Source organism: Aplidium turbinatum, chromosome 15 (assembly GCF_918807975.1).
Source record: "Aplidium turbinatum chromosome 15, kaAplTurb1.1, whole genome shotgun sequence".
Classification (NCBI taxonomy): domain Eukaryota; kingdom Metazoa; phylum Chordata; class Ascidiacea; order Aplousobranchia; family Polyclinidae; genus Aplidium; species Aplidium turbinatum.
This window is the reverse complement of record NC_137486.1, coordinates 20,487,596-20,509,550: the sequence shown is the minus strand read 5'-3', so window position 1 is coordinate 20,509,550 and position 21,955 is coordinate 20,487,596. Positions and strand designations below refer to the sequence as shown.

General features: G+C 39.7%; 1 protein-coding gene across 2 annotated transcripts; it reads right to left on the bottom strand.

Annotated features, from left to right (window-relative positions):
• Nucleotides 1-1,333: 1,333 nt before the first annotated feature.
• On the bottom strand, nt 1,334-21,806 carry LOC145784361 (solute carrier organic anion transporter family member 4A1-like). Of its 2 annotated transcripts, none has more exons than XM_082596164.1 (12): nt 21,638-21,806; nt 17,995-18,126; nt 14,176-14,448; nt 13,577-13,692; nt 10,262-10,352; nt 9,479-9,706; nt 8,123-8,295; nt 6,758-6,919; nt 6,131-6,315; nt 5,669-5,875; nt 5,279-5,449; nt 1,334-4,464 (listed from the first exon to the last, which is right to left on the bottom strand). In XM_082596164.1, exons 1-12 carry the CDS (start codon nt 21,772-21,774, stop codon nt 4,225-4,227), a joined length of 2,115 nt encoding a protein of 704 aa, XP_082452290.1. In that variant the 5' UTR covers nt 21,775-21,806; the 3' UTR covers nt 1,334-4,224. The 2 variants fall into 2 exon arrangements, with proteins under 2 accessions (XP_082452290.1, XP_082452291.1); XM_082596165.1 differs by having other exon boundaries at nt 9,494-9,706.
• Nucleotides 21,807-21,955: the final 149 nt, after the last annotated feature.

The window sequence follows — 21,955 nt, the reverse complement described above, 5'->3', positions numbered from 1 at the left end:
GAGGTACTACAGTAGAACTTGGATAACTCGTCAGTTTGCCCAAGTCGTCAATGATTGCCAGGTCCCGGCAGAAAGCCTATCTTTTGTACACAATCAAGTTCGGTTAAGTGGTCATCGCATAATTCGTCAATTCGATTAAGTCGTCACTGTTTTTCTTCCCCTGGGACGTAAAATTCGTCTAAGTTGTCATCCACCCAAATGCTGGCGTGGCATTTACAGACTCTTTCGAGAAAAAATTACTGCGCTAAGACGTGTGCACGCACACACTCTATCGGGCCAGACGCACATGCGTGGAAGTGGAGTATGTAGGTCTGGTCGATTGCGGGTGTGCGAGCACCGCGCACGTGCTCTGTTGCCGATAAGAGAAGCGCTGTTCACCACGTGCGTGATTCATTTGCGACAATACCGTTTCGTGTAAACAAAAGTTGCAGCAACGCAGGATGACGAAGAGAAAGGTAAAGTGCTTAAACTTACAAGCTAAGTATGAAATTGTAACGAAATTCAAAGAAGGCGAAATTAGGAACAAGACTAAATTTTCTGAAGAACATGACCTACCAAGGACGACGTTGAACACCCTCCTAAAAAATTATTGCGGATTATGAATCTGGTAAGAATAGCACCTCAAAAAGGAGAATACCACTATCGCATTTAATTAGGTCGCGGAGCACCATGAAATTAATGCGACACGAAAAAATGGCAAAATTTGGCTGTTTGCATTGGTCGTCAGTTCGCGTAAGTCGTCACTTTTTCTGTTCCCCCTAGAGTGACGAGTTATCCAAGTTCTACTGTATCACCTACACTTGGTTTCATCCATGTATCTTATGAAGTTAATTTTGTGAATTTTAGGGGTAATACCCCCAAAGTGAGGTTAAGCCCCACCTTGGGGCCATAAGAAAAGTTGTTTCGTACTCAGTGGAACATGCCCCAACTGATGAAAGAAGTTCCATCTTTGTACCTTATGATGTTATTTTTACGTATTTTGCCCCAACTTTGGGGGCCCCTTATTCGGGAATGCCCCACCTGGGGCACCCAGATCGACTTGTTCCAAAGTCTACAAGTGAAGGCATACTCTGGCGTAGGTTTTGTTCTTGTACCTTATGATGTTTTTTTGACCCCCAAAATGGGTTTTCACCGGGCCGTAGCCCCCAAACGCCCCAGCAGTGAAACCTCGGACGTGGGTTTCTGAACATCCCACAGTGGGGCAAGGTTGATAGAACACTCAAACCTTTTGTACCTTATGATGTTACAAAAACGTCACGGGCTGCCGGACTATTAACTTTATTATTATTTTAGGTGAGTGGCTATTCAACGGTGAGTTTATATGACATTGCACTTTATTCTTCCTTTGTTTTATAGCTTACGTCATACTGTAGTAAAATTGCAGTAAAAGCATGAAAATCTTTTTACATAATGCATTTCCGCTACAAACGAATTTTCATCATAAAACTCGATTTTAAAACAAGAACAAGTTTGCAATAACTAGACAAATGAGGAACAATCCTAGATGAACCCCAACTCCCCACTCAGGCTTTCAGTGTAATCAAGCTACAACCTTTTAAGGTAAGGCACCCACACAAAATAATATGGAATAGATCTTTTCCATGACATTACAACGGGTGATAATAAGGCCAAAATTGCAAACAAAAAAATATTTCAAAACAACTTTTAGTGGCGTGAATTTTCCTTGGACGGTACAATTGTTTGCTGTTTGTCAAAAGTCCTATTTTACCAGTCTCTTGCAACTCAGCACATTGCAGTTGAGCAAGTGACTACTGAGCTAGCAACATTTCAGCAAGTGGTTAAAATTAGTAAATGATGAACTTAAGCAAGTAAAAACTGACCGGCTGATACTTGGGCATGTAACAAGTCAGCACAATTCAGTTTGGAAAGCGATGAGTTGACGCATACCGAGTGGTCCGACCACTTATTTTACGGAGGTTTTCCTGGTTGGTGTGAGAGATTGCTGGCTTAGAAATCAACTTCCCTTAACCTCGGTCTTCTGGTGTCATGAACTTCAAAATCACATCCTTGACCCAGTAAACAGTGAAGGTGGACCCAAACTTGATTCCAAATGTCGGGGATGAGAAGGTAGAACGATTCCGATTATGCTTTCGGCACTAAGGAGAGTAAAATGGTCAGTTCTTTCTCTAGGCCGCTTTTCCTTTATCAATTATCCCAACAATATATTCCACCCTTGTTTCTAGCACTAGTTGCTACGTTCATCTGATGAAATTGAAAGTAAAATTAACAACAAACAAGATGGTTTATTGCTTCACTGACGTTTCGCGCACCATGACAATGCGCAGCCTCAGAGCGAATAACATACAAAATAAAATTTCACCAGGTTATATACTGCAGTGCGATAACACGAAACGTCAGTGAAACAATAAACCATCTTGTTTGTTGTTAATTTTACTTTCAATGTCATCAGATGAACGTTGCAACTAGTGCTAGAAACGATAATTGTCCTGATGAACACCAAAACTTTTCAATATTCCACCCTTGGTAGAGGTGAGGGATGTTTTTCAACACCCGACAAACCGGGTATCGAACCAGGGTTGCATGATTGGAAAGCCAATGTCTCATCTGGAGCGCCACACCACATGGCATTGACCCAGTATCTATTTCAAATTGAAATGAATGACAACAGAGGAAGCACCATCTTGTTACGAACGAGTTGCAAGCCAAACTTTTAACCAAACTCAAGCAAAAACACAATGTGAAGGTAACGTTATCGCCGCATTTTTTTCAATAACAAGAGTGGTACCGAGTGCGGACAAAAAAAAACACTGTGAAAATTAGTAACTTTGTGAAGTTCACCGCTTAAAACATCAGCAATGTACCAGCGCAATTTGCACAACTTACGGTGTGAAATACTGGGTTTTAAAAATGTTCAAATTATATCTCCTACAACAGCATTAAAATAAGTGCAAGTAGTAATAAATTGATGTCTTGGTTCTGACATTATTAAACATGAAAACAATGCAAATCAATCCATTGAAATTGTCAGCTAGAAAATCAGTCAATTTTGTAATGTCTGCAAACGTTAAATCTATGAAAAAGGAGCTGATTTGCTGGAGGGGTAACAAATTTGAAAGACAACAATGCATAGAATTCAAATTTAATTATCTATCAACCCCCAGATGGCAAAACCTTTTCATATGGACTCAACATTAGCAGACGCTGAATGACATGAAATTATTGATTTGCCCAACTTAAAAACACTACTTCAATCACAATGCAACATAACGTCACATAAACATAAATTAACAAAAAAGATGCAATTTCTTAACTACCAACAATCTTAGCAGCAACAGGGACAGTCCTGCAGAAATCATAACAGCGAAACTACAGCAAAGAGTTCGGTCTTGAAAGTATTGTAGCGAGTACACTAAAAATATAGTAAATCTGAGGAATAAGTATTTTACTGCATCCCCAGACAGCAAATTAGTCGTCTTTTTACATTTGTAAAAAACGATTGATTTTCTGTCTAGGTTGCGGCACATGCGACCTAGTCGTTACTATGTCACAGGTAGCAAAGATTCCCCCCCCCCCCAGAAAAACAGCGCTATTTTCCTAAGGACTACTTATCTGATTAGGTGCCCCATTATATATTACACTACCTATCTTCACTGTTTCATTGTATTGTGGCAGATTGTGTCTCAATTACAAACATTTCCTGGAGAGTTTACGAATCTTTGCTACAACTTAATAACACGAAGGCGAACGTTTGATAATAATAACATAACTTACGAGAAAGGAATGTTTTTTTGTTTTTCTGGTGAAAACAGTTGCATATAATCAAAACATAAAGAGCCCAAAATGCAGATACTAAACTCATGTTCTGCAAACGTTTCGAAAACTATACTGTCTTCATCTTCAGTACTATAAATGTAGCATATAGGACTGAAGATTTGCAGTTTAGTTTGCAAAACGTTTGCTGAACATGAGTTTAAAATCCACATTTTGGGCTCTTTAGTTTTTAAGCAGTTGCATTTTTTTTTATCAAGCAATTGCTCCACATTTACTATAAATTGAAATCATGGTTTAGTTAAAAACCTCTTTTTTTTTCAGAAGAAATAGTTTTCTCAAACGTACGATTGCGTCATCATGTTGAAATCTGTTATTAAAAACGTAAGTTGCATCACAGGATCAAGCTTCATCAATTGAGGGGTCTTTGCAACATCATCTGGCTGTGAGCATGTGACCTCATGAGTTGCAGAATCACACAATCTCCATTTCTTCGGTGAGGGTGTTGTATGCGACGGTGCTGTGGTGGCCGCCCGAGGTCCGTTGTCTCAACCATTCTCCAACTCCCCCGCCTGTTCCTTGGGCCGAGGGGAGCCCCGAATTGGATTGGGACTTTGTACCTATCCCATGGACATCATCTAGCGCATCTAGGGGGGTCTTCGGCGGCGGTTTGTAAGCAATCCAGGAAGAAATGAATAATACCAGGACTAAAACCTGGAACATAGAAGTTGTTGATACCATAGAGCAGGGCTACTCAACTAATGTTAGCAAAGGTCCATTTTGACAAGTTGAATATTTTTGCGGTCCGGTGAATATTTCATATGCAACCACGAAAATTAAACAACCAGTAGCCTACGAGCACCGAAACACTTTTCAGGTAGTATGTAACACGACTTTGAGTTTTGTTTGACACAAACAAAGAAATAAAAAAGGAAAAATGTATTGTGTTTCTTTGTAGTGTAGCTGTGTGTATCGCACATCAAAGAAGACGGTAAAGCGTTGGGGGGTCTGTGGGCGAAGCCCCCAGCTTCTTGGATAATCACAAAAAATCGCTTTTCCCTAATGGAAATCTGTTTTAAGAGGCCCTAAAATGTGGCAATGAGGTTATTCTTCCAGAAGCCCGATGTCCACCTTCAACACCCAGAAGGTCCGGATTCGAACCGCGGTCCGCCAGTTGAGTAGCCCTGCCATAGAGTCACCTAGCAGAGTATCTGGAAACTACAGATGAATCACAATCATATAAAGTAAAAAAAGACAGTGCATATTTTGCAAGAAATTAAATAAAAAAGTGACCAAGCAGTGAATAGGGTGAAGGCGACAAGTATTGTAAGATATGTTTGAATAAAACTAAATCAAAACGAGTTTCAAGAATTTGGAAAACTTTTAAAAATTATGTAGTTCTCCAGTTTGAAATTATTGTTTTTATCACACTCAACAACAATTTTATTCTGTGCTCTGACAACAATTATGGACTAGACTAATAGTCTATAAGCTGCTGGCGAAGAAGGGACCACTCTCGGGAACTCACCTTTGTAACCGCGATGAGAGCGGCCATGTGAGATGCAAGGTCCTCATTCCTGTAGAGTTTGCATGACCCGGTACTTCCGCACTCGGTACTCCATACAACGCAGGCGAGGTCCAGGACTTTTCCGAATATGATTGGAGCCGGGATGCTTCCCACAATGCGGAGGATGACAAACTGTGCAACATACGAATCAAAGTAACCACAACTGCAAACTAACAACGTAACGCAACCACGCAAGGCAACAGCGTGACGTAACTACGTAACGTAACCACGTAACGCAAATACGTAACATTACAACTGAACATGAGAAAACAATGGACACATGTTCACACTATTCAATTTTAAAAGACGCATGTTCGAATTAGTCATCTTCAAGCTCTAAACACAAATTACCTTGACACCAATTGCGAAGGAGCGTTGTGAGAAGGGAACTACCCGAAGGATGGCCTGCACTGCGGGGGTTATGGGCAGAAAGGTACCAAGAATGGCAAAGAAAAACACCCCCAAGAAGACATTAAGGTTGTTGCAGACCTTGCTGGTGCATTTCCCCGATATTGCATTGGGGACATCCCCACCCACGCACGAACAATCTTTGTACGTCTGCAATGCAAAAGCCATAATGAAATTGGTGATGGCTATGAACTGGTCAAAACGTTTCAACACAAAATCAACCCTACCCTCGGGAGGCTGAGACAAGCGACGTAACTAAAATTGTACAACAGGCTGTACTCTTGATGGGAAAGAAATACAACCTAGGGGGAGCCAGTTTGAACAGTGCTTTGCCTGCAGGATCGCTCCTCTATTAGCGACGTCACTGACTAAAGAAGCAGTAACAAAGTCGTATGCTATCCGTACCTTCCTATCATCGGAGATGTTCTCACACGCAGCGAAGCATGGCGAGTAGTACGTGACGTCATCGGCGCCACATACGGGATCATAAGAGTCGGGATTGCAGCCGCACTGCGCATTGCAAGTTGAGATGTATGAGGACGAAGATGACATGTTTGTGTTTGCATAGGGAACAGTGGCTCCGGCAAAATCTGCAAATATACTGAACAAGTAACTTTCAAGTTGCGCCAACTCGAGAAAGGCACTCGTCTTTGATGGCGCAACAATGCAAACCTGACAGGTTTAATTGTGACGAAGACCTAAAATCCAAACGAATTTGAATTGTCTTTTACATAACTAAAACAAGATATTTTCTTCATTTTACATAAAGACGTAAAGAGAATGCCAAAGTGAAGCAATCATTTGACTGAGATCAACCGTTGATATCCGAGAAGCAGGAGAAAACTTGCTTAAAAAAAGTTGCTAAAAACAAGTCATGAAAATGACAATATGAGGCTTGTGCTGGTAGATGAGTAGCAGACAGCTATACATGGAAGACAAATGACGTAAAGTCACTCATAATGTCTTCTCAATCATATACTGTAACTATTTATGTCAACCGTCACCTAAAGATTCTAAACTTTTATAACTCACCTATATTAGGACAAGTTCTAAAGAACACAAAGATGGTACAAGCAGAAAAAGCGGAGCAAGCAATGCAAAACTTGAGAATCCCAGACACCGTCAGCTTGGCCTTAGTCACAACCAACCCGCCTAATAACTGGCCAGTTGCGCCGGCGAAAATCGCTAATATCCCTGCAAAGATATTTGTAAGATCGGTTGAAAGTGGTTACATTCTCTAAACTACAATGCAGTCACGATAAGAGGAATGAAGATACAAAAGAGTTTTACATTGATTTATTTGAGACGTGCAACATATGGACCACACTATTCCCTCATTTCCAGCCTAACAGTAGAACGTAAATTTCCAGGTAATTTTACAACACCTTGCTCCAAAACATTAATTGAGGTTCACACCCAGGCAAGACAACAATCGTGCCAGCCCAGTATAAGTATTGTAATACAATGCTAACCATGTAGCAATGCTAGCGTAGCGGAAAATCGTTTAACCAACCAGGAAATGCCATCGATAAGCCTAAACTCAGAAACATGATATCTATATTTATAATACTGGTCTACACAATTTTTGCTCTATGAATTTTGAAAACTGATTTAGAGTAATTTTGGGGTGCTGAATCCGAATCTGACCTCAGATTTATCCTATCACGTCAGGTTTGTGAGATATGATAACAAAAAAATTGTAACTTTTGACAAAAGTGGAAGATTTGACGTTGCGTTTATTGCACAAACACATTGTGCTATATCCAGAAATCCAGACCATGTGGTGCATAAGTAGCTGAAATACACCTACCAACTATAATTTTGATACCAATTTGTTTTTTAAGCAACATTATTAACCATATATACAGTAATAACAAGCTAAAAGTATAACTGACCCCGTCCTGTCGTCAATGTTTTGCATGAAACCACAGATCTAAGCATGCCTATGACAATGCTTGTCCAGTAACCTTATTTAGGCTGTTTTGGCCTGTCTAACACTAACCTTTCGTTATAGCACTACATATGATGGTGGTAAACGCAACGCCAAATCTTCCACTTTTGACAAAAGTAACAATTTGTTGTTATCATATCCCACAAACCTGACGTGATAGGATAAATCTGAGGTCAGATTCGGATTCAGCACCCCAAAATTACTCTAAATCAGTCTTCAAAGTTCATGGAGCAAAAAAAATTCTTTTTTGTAGACCAGTGTATTGGTCAAATATGCAAAGTGAGCTATGAGAACGTATTACAGTTGCATGGCTCTGATCCAATGCATTGAAGTGTGAGCTGATGGCATGCAAGGCGGGGCATTATAAAACTATAATGACTTTGATGAAAACCAAAATTACAGTGGAATTATAAATACTTAGTTTAGGACTTTTATGATAAACGAACCGAAGTATGTAGCGGCTTGAGTGGGTGTGATGCTGAACATAGATTCCAAGTACTTTGGTCCGAATGTGGTCAGGCCCAGCACGAGGCCGGAGTCCAATGTTCCACCGAGAGTGATGAGCAGAAATGTTGGGTTCCGTAGCAAGACAAGGACGCTTCTCCATACGTCACTTAGCCTGGAGAATGTACGTATGATATCATTGCTCACACTTCAGTGAAGTTGTCTGAAGCTACATCACATCACGCCCCCAGGCAATGTTCGTCTATTACAGTGTTGCTAGGGGTAATATTATGGTAATAAATCGCTAAATACAAGCTAGCATGTTTGAAGTGCAAGAATGGCGGACTTAGTTTTTATGGCGCGGACAAATGCCGAAAACTCGAACAACGTGATCCGTATTCTACTATACAAGAATGGCGCAACACCCAAATGACGCGAAACTTGTTGATTTCTTGTATCTGTTATAGAGAGCGTTGTTCAGAGATATCGCTTACACTGCGAGTATGGTCAAATTTAATTTCTAAATGACGCGCGTCATTGTTGCATGGCATTCACATTCACCCATTATATATCTTTGCTAATAAACATCGAGCTATGCAATCAAGTTTACCTCTCGTGCACTTTAATAGCATACTTCCATTCAGCGACACCAAGTGCGGTAACTGTAACCAAGTGCGGTAACTGCGGTAACTTAATTATAACAAGGGGAGACATGAAGTTGTCGATCACAATTGCCGGGCCTGATTCAGTGGTTTAAACCCGCCAAGACTGTGTAAGTGAAATTGTCGGGATTAAGCATCAAAAGAAGTACAATGAATCCAAAACCGATTGCAACTATTGCAATCAGCCATACAAAAGCATGCCACTCAATGACTCAGCGATCAAATCAAAATGAAACAAGACTTGAACGGATGACTGAACATGTCACTACCACACTGATTCAATATTATTTACAGTATTTCTAAACACACAAAACATTGCATCAAAAGCCTTTCACTCTGACGCCCTCTCTCAGAAGCTGCTCAGTGCTCAACCATAAAATTTCTCGCTGCAACGTCACTTATCGAGTATCGACTATTGGCTCCTGAAAGCATGTCACTTATCTCACTGGTAAAAAAGTTAGTAATTGCAACAAAGAACTTCTGAAGCACTGTCTACTCTTCATCATTATTGTTGCTGAAGCAATAACGGTATGCTTTAAGTAAAACGGCCTTTTTAAATGATGTGATTTGTAAAAGACAAGCCGAAATAAAACATTGATTTGACGATAAAACAATTGATGAGAGCTGATTTGGAAGAATCATGAAGGATTGATTTTAACCTTGTGATCGATGCGATTAACAAAACAAAAAGCTTACGAGGTATAAAAAAACCTTTTTCCGAATGCTTTGTCTTTTGAGACCTCCATAGCCACTTTGTCTTGGTGCATTTCCTCCTCCCTGCCAACGCGAACATGGGCAGTGTTAGGAAGTTGTTTAGGAAAAAGAAGAATTGGGATTGACATAACTATGACAACGATTCCTCCAACCAAGTAACCCAGCCACCACGCTCCCACCCACAAAGGACTCTTCTCCGTGATCTCCACTCTAAAAGCAAAGCAGACTGTAATTTTTGGACCAAAAGTAGCACTCAACTTTGTTCTGACTGCCAGGTAGATCGCTTCTTTCTGCATACGCAACCAAAGTGTTAGATAAAAAATCACAGCAGTAAAATACAAACATAATATTAACAAGTTGCATCAGTAAAAAGAGAAGAGGCGTTAGAACAATCTTTTTAACGGAAAATGCTTGAAGTATGAAAATACATTAGCGTATGTATTTATTGAGTTCCATTAAGGATAGGGGATCTCTTGACTAAGAAGCAGCAGGCCAGCGATTCTCCATCAAATATCAATGCAGTATTTTATTCTTAAAAATGCATGGACAATCAGCAGAGCCTTATTTATGGCATAACCTATGCATTTTTCTCTACAGTTGTAGAGCAAAATGCATATTGCATATGCCATAAATAAGGCTCTGCTGATTCTCCATGCATTTTTAATAATAAAATACATTCGCCCATATTGTCAGCTGAATAAAACTAGTAAAATTAGCTACTTTCCAACTACTGGTCTGCTACATCATCGCAACATAGTTCAATACCGTGTCGTGACATCTGTGTAGAGAGTTAATATCCTTCCTCCTAGCAAGAAGCCAAAGGCTGGCCCAAGCACGCTGCTCGCAAAGTATATACCTGAAAGAATGATATTCGATTCATAGGTATTATATACGACCTGAAATACTGCGTAAGATAAAATATGCAAATCACTTTAAGGCCTAGAAGATTCGTTCTTGATTTCTAAACTTTCTAAAAGATTTCACACAAAAAGAAATAGACACCAGTTTGCCACATTACACTGTATCCATAGGCGTCGAAATAGGGTGGGCCGGGCCCACCCTGCCGTGAAACGAGGGTGGGCAAAATATGTTTCGCCCACCCTCTTTTCATGACACTTATGAAGTGTTCGTTACAATTATTTCCGTTTTTGTTAAACGCTGAATTATCCAACCAACTGCAGCGCAACTTCTTGTTTTACGCTATGTCTCTCGCTAGGTATCCGACAGAACAAAGCAATTCCGCATCAACGCTGCGTTGAAAAAAAGGCGGTATTCACTGCATTGTTGTTGGTAGGGCAACTGCCACACGCTGGCAATTCCTGTTGAGAGAAAGCCACGTTTGATCTTTTCTCCGAATGGTCTCACTTTTGTTACGTCACAATCAAACTTCAGTTCCGGGTGAGCGCAAGGGAATATGAATATGACATCATAATGAACATAACAATAAAATAACCGATACAAACTAACGACGTACCGTACTGAAAAAATCGCTTTTTACAAATATTTTCTCATAAACTTGTTGCTGGGTATAAATTGGGGCACCGCGCGATGTTGTCATTTCATTAAATTGAAAGGTTAAACATGAAGCAAAGTCAAACATCTATTCGCGTATTCTTAAAACCAGCTTCCAAAAGGCGTCTAGATGATAACGCTGAAGAAGCCACGTCCACCACGAATGAACGTAGAGATGACATTGATGAAGAAAGCAGTGCTTCAAGGATGGACAGTGGTGAAGTCAATGTCTCAGGCAATGGCCGCAATGCACCGGTAGTTGTAGAAGATAGCATAAGCCATGGGACTCTACCTGCTCCATTTGACGTTAGCATGCTGCCGGATCAGCTTCCGGCTCGGGAAGGTCGTGTGTTGAAAAGGAAGCTTTTTCCGAATTCCAGTGGATGCGTCTTAACCCTGATGGTGGGCTACTTGTTACTGTAGCTGCTGTTTGTGGGCCTCGGAAAACAATCGGTTAACTGCCGCATACCAACGGAAGTTATACAGCAGCAATATCCGCAGTCAGTAGTCACCTGTCCGAACATTTTGCGGCAAATACGAAGGCGCCACTTTAAAGATAACAGGTCAGGAGTCACGCGCTTTTTAGGTCGCAAAAAAAAAACTTAAAAGAAGTTTGTTTAGTTTAGTAACCCTCATAAGATCGCAAGGCGCAAGAATGAAACATCAAACCTATCAAAGCTAAATTGCTGCCGTGACGCTAAATGCAGTCTTTGTGAGAAAGACTAACCATTGCGAATTTGCGAACATACACATTCAATGAAATCTGTTTAAAAACTCTCGCCCACCCAGAATTCCTCTCTTCTAAGAAAAAATCGACAACTATGAGTATCATATATATAATGTATATCCGTCATCTATTGGATTAACCAGTTTTGGCACTTAAATATAAACAGTGTTGTACGCGTCATTGAAATAATTTGACGGCGTCAGCGTCAGCGCGAATTGCCTAAAAACTTTACGGCGTAAAGGACTGCGTAAGCTCTTAAAGAAATTGACGGCGTCAGCGCTAATTTCTAGCGCTATTTTTTGCCAGCGTCTCATAAAACGGAAATATTTCAACCAAGTTCAGGCTAACAATAGCTATAAATAAAAAGCAGGTATTATGTTTTGAGACAGTATTGTAATTAGCTGCTCAGCCTATATAATTAGTTATTTCCTTGCAGAAAAACAAGCATTTCAAAACGTTTGTCTGACAATCTGCTGCGTTTGGGACGCATATTCAGGGGCGCCGAAGCGATTTTTGACTGGAGGGGCAGGAGTATGAAAAAAGGGCACTTTTGTTGCTGAAAGGCCAATTTTATTTTAAGTTTTAAGATAAGATATAGCGATAATGCTCATCTATCAGCCCATTATCGAGTAATGATACAAGTGTCCGCTATACAAAGAACAATGGCACGGAAGGGCATCATGCTATTTTATAATGATGTAATATAACTTACTGTGATGGAGAATTTTGTGTCGTGAATATTATTTTGAGGCAAAAATAGAACATTATAGCCTAATTAGGCTAAAAGCGAATAGCATAAATTGTTATATTGCAAAGTGTGCAGTAGCTTACATGACCTTAAAAGGGCACCATTGCCCCCTCTTCCCTCCCCATCTATAGAAATTTGAGGGCAGGGGGGCATCCGCTCCTCCTGCTCCCCTCCCCGCTTCCGGCGCCCCTGCGCATATTGTCCTTTCCAAGTGAAAACATGCGTTCCACAGCAGCGCTGGTCGGTATTGGTGTGTTGTATTTCAAAAACAAGTTGAAAACGTTTAGTCGAAAAGGTATCACTGTTCCAAGCGTGCTGTGATAGTTTAGCATGTATAAATCTTTTAACGAGGTCCACAGCACCAACATCGCTCTTTTCAGGGGCATAGAGCTCTTGAAATAAAGTATATTCAACGTCCGCGATGCCATTCATGGATTTTTCGCTTTCAGTCTCTGATCCCTCGTTCTCAATACATGGGTGATCACCATTTGGCGGACTTCTTCCGCATGTATTCCAGGGAGCCATTCCAACCAACGCAAAAACTGGTAATTCGGATGAGTCGCGCTGGCAAGAATACATTGTGAAACTCTTATTGTGAAACGAGATTTTCCATGAAAACAAAAATTGACGCTTAGCGCTTGACGCTTAAAATCGACAAAATAGTTGACGGCGCTATCACTTCCGTTAACTGAAAAATAAATTGACGGCGCTAGCCTCAGCGTCAACAAAAAGTTGACGCCGTCAAATGACGCCGTCAAATTGACGGCGTCAACGTACAACACTGGTTATAAATAAATTCAATGGATGGGGTGCTTTTGACAATACAATGAACCTTTACGTCGCTTTAAGCTAAAAACGTAAGCATAGCCTAGTGAAAAGTAACTTCAACATGCAGTAAATTATATTTTTTCCCAGACATTGTATCACCATATCCAAAGAAAAAAAATACCAAGATATGATATACTAAGAACAACAATACATATATACCAAATTAATATTATATCATAAGCGATAAACTTAGAAGAACGGGAAATAAATACAATATGTTACAGTAACTCAGATTGATAAGATGCACATTGCACATAGAACAAACCATGATAAAGTGATGATTGCACTTGCAAGACATTTTCATCAAGATACGTCACTCCAAGTGTAAACAATGTTGTTCCTCCAGTTCCATGAAGCAATTGAGCAAAAATGAATAAAACTCTGAAGTAGTAATTTGAATATTAGTTGTACACTTGTACAGCAATACCACAAACAGTTGAAAAGCATCATAATAAAAAGAAATGGGATAGGCAATTTAAAGTACCGTATTAGAGAATAACTGCAGTCAAGCTAGTGCTAAAGAGAAACCCAATTACGGATCCGATTGCAGCCTACACTTGAAAAGTGAAAGCAGGGTAAAAAAATAAGTCATTATAAAGACATTTCAAAACATTCCCTGATACAGATCCTAAATGTGGTAGACTAACCAATAAAATAAACTTTGAAAATTTAGTGCATGGATGGAGTGTTAACTTTATAGACAAGCAGTTAAAACAAATGAAAACATATAAACAAATTACATAACTGCAGTCTGCAGACAGGACGTCACTGTTTCGAACTTAAGGTCTCCATACACTTTGAATTTTACTAAATAAAATATGTATAATATTGTATATGTATATATAAAAACTAAAAATGACTTACATGTAATTGCGAAGATTTGAATGAGAACATTTCGAATGCTCAAATGATGCATTGCACAAATTGTGATGCTCATCGCCAACTAAATAGGTTGGAGCAAAAAAGTGAGGTAAAGTAAAAACAAGCGAGCCGAGTCCCATAATAAACACACCCCAACCAATCCATGAGGGTTTGTGACCTTTCCCACCAATGTATGTTATAAGTAAGACAGACAGCAATGAAGCGATATCATAGCTACTGGCAATGAAACCCGTTTCTGTGCTTCTCAGGTGAAATCTACAAAAAAATAGGAAAATATGAGTTTTGCTGCATTAGGCTTTGGATTTCCAAACATGATAACTTTTCCCATCTAGTGATTTCTACAATTTATTTATGATTCGATAGTAATACCAGTACAGTACTTAAATACAATCCATTTGATTGTAATTTCTGCTGCGGAACAATTGACAATTAATATGGTATGATGATACAAAATAAAAACTTTTCACATTAAAAAATTATGCACAATGATCAAAACACCCATGCAACGACTGCAACGTAGTTTGTGTTTTTATAAATCCATGATTTGCATTATTATATAGGCTATACAAATGAAACAGGAACTTTTCTGTTAAGTTGTATAACTTAGAATTTGAAATTTTTAAATAAAAAAATCAAACTAAACAAAAATTGTTTGAATGTCATGACTGTTTAATTTCTTTTATATTATAAAGAATTAATAGGCTCATAATAAGTTTATGTTTATAATAATAATATATGAGATGTTGTAAAGCAGAGTGCTTATTCATCTTTCAATCACGTACGTCGTACAGCAGGGGTTCTTAACCTTTTTTGTCTCGTTTACTCCTTGCCGAATGAATATAGTAAAATTTACCCCCACCGTTTTGGTGGCCTCTTGTGATTTCATCGTGTCCAGTCAACCATGAGAAGAAGTGCAAAACATCCTTTTTTGTCTGGATTTACCTTGGCAGATATCAAAAACAAGCTGTTTATTTGCCGAAGACACGACTGTGCTTGACGGGATCCTGTGAAAAATAATGTCTTGGAACAGTCGTTGAAAGAGCTACTCGCATGTCGTCTTTGGGAACTAAGCGAGATCGATCTTTTGTTTTAATAGTCAACAATGAATAGAACTCTGCTTCACACAAATAAGTAGTTGGAAAAGGCATAATAACTTCAAATGCACGCTTAGTCAGCGTAAGGAACTTTCTTCAAATGATCTACACCAAAACTTAGAAAAGTTACCACTGCAAAGCTTTGTTGAACATTGAAAATCAATCAATTCATCTTTGCAAAGATCATCGTCCGCATTACTTTCTAACTTGGCTTCGAAGGGATGAATTATCCAAAGAGCAGTATACCTTACTGTTAAAACTTTCACCTTCGAAATAACCGTCAAAGTTCTTTCTTAAGGCGGCAAGGTACTGGCATATTTCGACTTCGAGGTCAGAAATCTCCTTGCGACTTCTACTGTTCTACTGACTTTCCAATCGTCAAATGTTAAAAAATTTGCGTAAATTCCTTTTTGAACTCTTCTATTCTACAGATCTAATTTTGTCTAAAAGCCTTAATTTATGATTTAGTAAATTTACTCCATCGGTAGATAGAATTTACCCCCAGGGGGTAAATTTACCCCCGGTTAAGAACCCCTGATGTACAGTAAACAACTAATAAAGATAATAACAATATTAAGATTAACAAAGGTATCAAGTGATACACACGCAAAAGTAAACAGCTATGTAATATCAATGAGACTAGGTGAAAAGACACACAAAAACAATACCAAAATTGTTTTGTTATTGTACTAAAGCAGGGGTTCTTAACCGAGGTAAAAAGTAATGCTGACGATGATCTTTGCAAAGATGAATTGATTGATCTTCAATGTTCAACAAAGCTTCTTATCGTGCAATGGTGACTTTTCCAAGTTTTGGTGTAGATCAGTCAAAGAAACTTCCCTACGCTGACTAAGCGTGCATTTGAAGTTATTATACCTTTTCCAACTACTTATCTGTGTGAAGCAGAGTTCTATCCATTGTTGACTATTAAAACAAAAGATCGATCTCGCTTAGTTCCTAAAGGCGACATGCGAGTAGCTCTTTCAATGACTGTTTCAAGACATTATTTTTCACAGGATCCCGTCAAGAACAATCGTGTCTTCGGCAAATAAACAGTTTGTTTTCAATATTATATCTGCCAAGGTATCATAAATCCAGACAAAAAAGGATGTTTTGCACTTCTTCTCATGGTTGACTGGACACGATGACATCACAAGGGACCACCAAAACGGTGAGGGTAAATTTTACTATATTCATTCGGCAAGGGGTAAACGAGACAAAAAAGGTTAAGAGTTCAGTTCAGTTCTGTACTAAGAACCCCTGTACTGATGATGATGATGATGATGATGTTCGCCCTTCGTTTCCGAAGATGGCCAATGAGACTGAGATCAAGTTTCTTTTTTCTTTTTTTAGTGTTGACTTTGGTCAGTGTAGGCTACATGAGTGCGGAGATGGCTGATGAGGCCTATCTGTGCGGTGAAACTTCTGCTGCAGGATGGACATTGGAAGGATGGTTGGCTAGGGCCAGGGTTGTTTGAGGCTCGGGCCTTGCGATGTTCTCGTTTTCTGACAGCAGATAGCGTACGGTGTTTCTCAGCTGATTCTGCGCCTTTATAAATAAGACTGCGCCATGTTGGTCGTTCTGCGGCTAAATCTTCCCACGAATCTACGTCGATGGCGAATTCTTTCATGGAAGCTTTTAAAGTGTCCTTAAAGCGTTTTCTTTGACCACCTACATGACGTTTGCCGTTAGTCAGTTCTCCGTAGAGCAGTTGTTTAGGAATGCGGTGGTTCGGCATCCGGTGGACATGGCCAGCCCATCTTATTTGTGCCTTTTTTACGAGGGTAAGAGTGCTGGGCATGTTTGCTTTACTGAGAACTTCGGTGTCTGGGACTTTGTCCTGCCATCGAATCTTGAGGAGCATTCGGAGGCAGGAGAGGTAGAAGTGGTTCACCTACCTTTCGTGTCTCCTATAAAGAGTCGAGGCCTCACATGCATACAGAAGGGTCGTCAGAATAACTGCTTTGTAAACTTTTAGCTTTGTGGGCAGCTTGATTCCCCGCCTCTCCCATACGTTAGACCTCAATCTACTGAAGGCGATAGATGCTTTGGCGATTCTGTTGTTGATTTCCAGGTCAATGGTGGCTGTGTTAGAAAGAGTACTACCGAGATGCTTGAAACTTTGACATGCATGTATTATCTGGTCGTTTACAGTGATGAGTGGTTTGCTATGGGATTTTCCAGGGGCTGGTTGATACATTGCCTCTGTTTTCTTAGTGCTGATTGTTAGTCCAAAATTATCGCAAGCAGAGGAGAACTTATTCATTTGTTGTTGGATTTCGCTTTTGGAGCAGGCGTTCAGGGCACAGTCATCCGCGTACAGAAGTTCTTTGATGACAGTTTCGGTAACTTTGGTGAGTGCTTTGAAGCGTCTCAGGTTAAAAAGTTTTCCGTCACAACGATAGCGAATTGGAATACCATTGTAGTCTTTATCTCTGAAAGCATCTAAGAACCCCTGAAATGTACTAAGAACCCCTGTACTAAAGCAATATTGGTATGCATCAATTAGGCAGTGACTACTGGAATGCCTAATGCTAACAGTGTAATTGAACACTAGTGTTGGTACAATAATAACAGTAGGCTAGGCTACACAATCACAACAATAAATAGTAACACTACAGTGTTAGATGTTCAGAAAGTTAATATTCAATTTCAGTTGAAAACTTTATACACAAGTAAGACTGATCATATTAAACAACATCTTACCTTCTCTCAAGTGTTGTAATAACAACGCTAAGAAGTCCACTCGTTAGAAATCCTTGACCTATGCTTGCTAAGCACAGAAATAAGAGAGCGAATTTTGGTGAAGCAAAATAGTTCAATGAATAAATTGGTAACCTGAATGAAAATTAATTTCAGTAGATGTGATTTTTCTTTTGAAATCAATGGGGATGTCAAACATAGACAAATAAAGAAGAATGTAAGCTAGGGCAAACATCTATCCAAGCCCAAGAAACCCGGCTACATTTAGAAACAATAAATTTGATTAAAATAATCGTGTTTTTATTTGCGCCCATTGCAATAACATACAGTATGATACACTGCGATCACAGATGCGATACAACAGACTACAGGAAGCAGCGAAGTGACATATAGTCTTCGAGTCAGCTGCTCCCCTTATTTTGGTTGTCATTTAGTGTCTCCATGCCGGGACACAGCCGCATGCTCTTGAGCGATGTCGAACCCACGTCCTTTCGAACGTCGCGCAGACGTTCTCACCACTCGACAGAGGTGGGCAGTAACTAGTTACAAAAGTAACTAGTTACTGTAACTAGTTACTTTTTGAGTAACTGTAACGGTAACTTCGTTACTATTTTCCAAAAGTAACGAAACGCGGTAACTAGTTCCTATTTTAGCACTTTTTCAACAGTTACAGTTACAAGTTACTTTTGTATTGAAATTTAAGTTTTTAATTGCCGTTGATTTCTCTGCACGTGGTTGTGTCTTGCTTAGTGCGTGTTTGCTGAGTTTTGCGCAATAATGCACTTTTCTCGCAGATATATCGGCGCTGCACTGCGCATGCGCGGTTCTACTTTTGTTTTGTTGTCTGTTGGAGAAGGGTTGCCATATTGGCGAATTTATCGCCAAAGTCCAGAAATCTGGCAATTTTTTAAGACGTTTAGCTTCATATTTATGATTTGGCTTTTTTTTTGGCGATTTTTGATAACTGATTTGGCTAAATTAGGCTAATTGTTTTTGGCGATTAATCAATATGTACCAAAGACAGGCAAGACACAACAATACAACAGGTTTGAGCATTATAATAATATATTTTACATATTTACAAATGAGTTTGACAGTCAAACGTTTTCGATTTAACTTAAGCCCTCATCAGGAACCTGAAAATATTTATAAAAATGCAGTAAATTTCAACTTCTTGAAGGTAACTACAGTAGAATTCGCCTATAGTGACTTTGGCTATAGTGACACTTCGCCTATAGTGCCACCTGTTGCAAAGTCCCGTTTGCAAACCATATGTTTTGCATAGAAATGACTTCGCCTATAGTGACTTCGTGTATAAGAACACTTTGCTTACAGTGACACCACATTTCTGTCCCTTGGGCTCAAAAATTTTCGTATAAGGACACTTTACGGTGTATTTCCAGTTTAAGTTGGAATCATATTTTGTCCTTATCGGCATTCGCCAGTTCCCAGCCAGCAAATCCATCTTTTTACATTGATTTAACGTATGCAGAGGTTGAACCATAAAGGATTGATTTGCTGACTGGGTTTGAATTAAACCAACATGGGATGCGCATGCGCAGAGACTGCACAAGTGACGTTATCAACGACGTCATCATTCGTCTTTAGTGACACTTCGTTTATAGTGACACTTTTTCCGCGGTCCCTTCAGGTGTCACTATAGGCGAATTCTACTGTATAACTAACTGACTATTAGCATCAAGAAACACGCAGCGATTAAAAGCAATTTGTTGATGCTTATAGTCAGTTTGTTAGTTACCTTCAAGAAGTTGAAATTTATTGCATTTAGTGTAACGCTTGCAATGCCTCTAAAAAGATTGTCTGACATTTAAACCAGCAACAGCATTGCTGTTTGCTTGCCGTTGGTAGACGTTCTTGTGGAAGCTATACAAACCAGATTTGGTCATTGGTTCGAGGACAGCGACTTTCAGCTTGCGAGTGCATTCCACCCACAATTTAGACTTATCTGTGTTTAATGCCTGATCATTAAGCGACACTGCTGAATTGAAGACCAAAATAAAACAGAACATGCTTCAAGCAATTGAAGAAGCAAACTGCTCTGCTGAAGAGGGGAGTAGCAGCGACACTGAAGTGGATGGTGGTAGCCTAGGTAAAGCCACGGAAGACTTTTTGCACCACTTTACGCAAAAACCAAGAAAAGAAAGCAATGCGCGTTGAATCTGTTACAGGAGTATTTGGAAGCGGACCCTGAAGACAAGTTAAGCGGATCCAGATTCACAATTGGACCGATAAAAAAACTGTTTTAAAAACATAACACTCCCATTCCGTCAAGTGATGCAGTAGAAATACTGTTTTCATTGCAGCACTTGTTCATCACCAGACTTTATTCGTTCATCCCCGACGCCGACACACACTCCATCGACCTGACACTACCAATTAAGACAGGCATGGGTGCGCCTCAATCGTCTCCGTATGGGCGTCGGGCTTTTCCGCTCAACCATGCACCAATGGGAAATGGGCTCTTCCTCCTCCTGTGAATGTGGTGCCGAGGAACAGACCGCAGACCACATCATTGATTGATTGATTAAATCTTTATCCTCGGACTGGGAAAGCTTCTTGCAGAACTTAATCCTGGCAGTTTTGCATACTTGTAGACTAAAGGCTTTAAATCACTGACGCAGGCCCGGTCACCGAGATTGACAGAGTGAAGTTTCCGATTGTTGAAGTCTTGTTGCCGGGAAATTATTCCATCTATTAGATGCCGCTAGATGAAGAGCAGTCCTTAACGTACGTTGCTCAAGCGCATGACCTGAGAGTCGAACTAGTGCCGCTTGATCTTGAAGCTTCTTCGTTCCAAAAGTGACGCGCTAACTAATTGAACTATCGGGGCGTGCATCATCAATGACTCTAACATCTTCAAGCCACCTAACGGAGTGGAAGGTCTGCGTGTCATGAATGATGAAACCAAAGACTGGCTGCTCTCTAGTAGCCTTCCAGTGTAGTCCGAAAACATCGTGAATCTGGAGCGGTAAAAGGATAGACTCTCGGCCCCAGAGGCTCACACGACGACGACGATTGGGCAAGGACATTTTAAAGCCCAAAAGGGCAGGCCTGAGTGACCAGCACTTTGAAATGCTCGTATTTCTTAAAGGAAATAAACATATAAGCCAGTGATTATTTTTTTTTAAATAAAACCTTGTTGGTTTTGTAGGCCTACTTGTGCTATTATGTTAGCATGGATGGCTCTAACACTATATATCAAACATTGCGGTTAAACTGGACTTGCACGCAGAGCTGGCCAGGTGCAGAATTTTATGTTCAGATTTGTGAGTAACTGAAAGTAACTAGTAACTGTAACTAGTAACGGTAACTAGTTACTTTTTAAAATCGGTAACTGTAACGGTAACTCAGTTACTATTTTGGCCAAGTAACTATAACTGTAACTCAGTTACTTTTGAAAGTAACTTTGCCCACCTATGCCACTCGACAACGCAGCCGACTTAAAATTGTATCTAGGCCTATTACTTCAGTGGCCTACAGGTCTTCTTTTGTGAAAACCCCTACTCATTGTGGCCTTCAACGAAACATTTCCAAACATAAAATATTAACTCTGAACAGAGCTAAACAATTGGATTCTCAACAACTATTTGTTTGTAGGCTGATGCAGAAATTTTCACCAACATACCTTTTGTGCTTTTTTCCACATCCAATTTCAACACCGCAGCTTTCTTCAACATGTTCATCACTTATTAAATTGCAACTACTGCTACTACTATTCGTACTTAGCATAATTAGTTGATTACATATGCCGTTTTCAAGCATAGGCTATTAAGATTTTCTCTACTTTCGCCTAAACGTAGTATATGATCAAGAATATCAATAGCTACATTATATCAACATACACTTGAGTTTAGTAGGCTATAGCCATAGAGTTGCCAGAGGTTAATATAAAAAAGAGCCCAAGCTTATGCAAAAAGTAGCCCAAAAGTAGCCCAATTTTTTG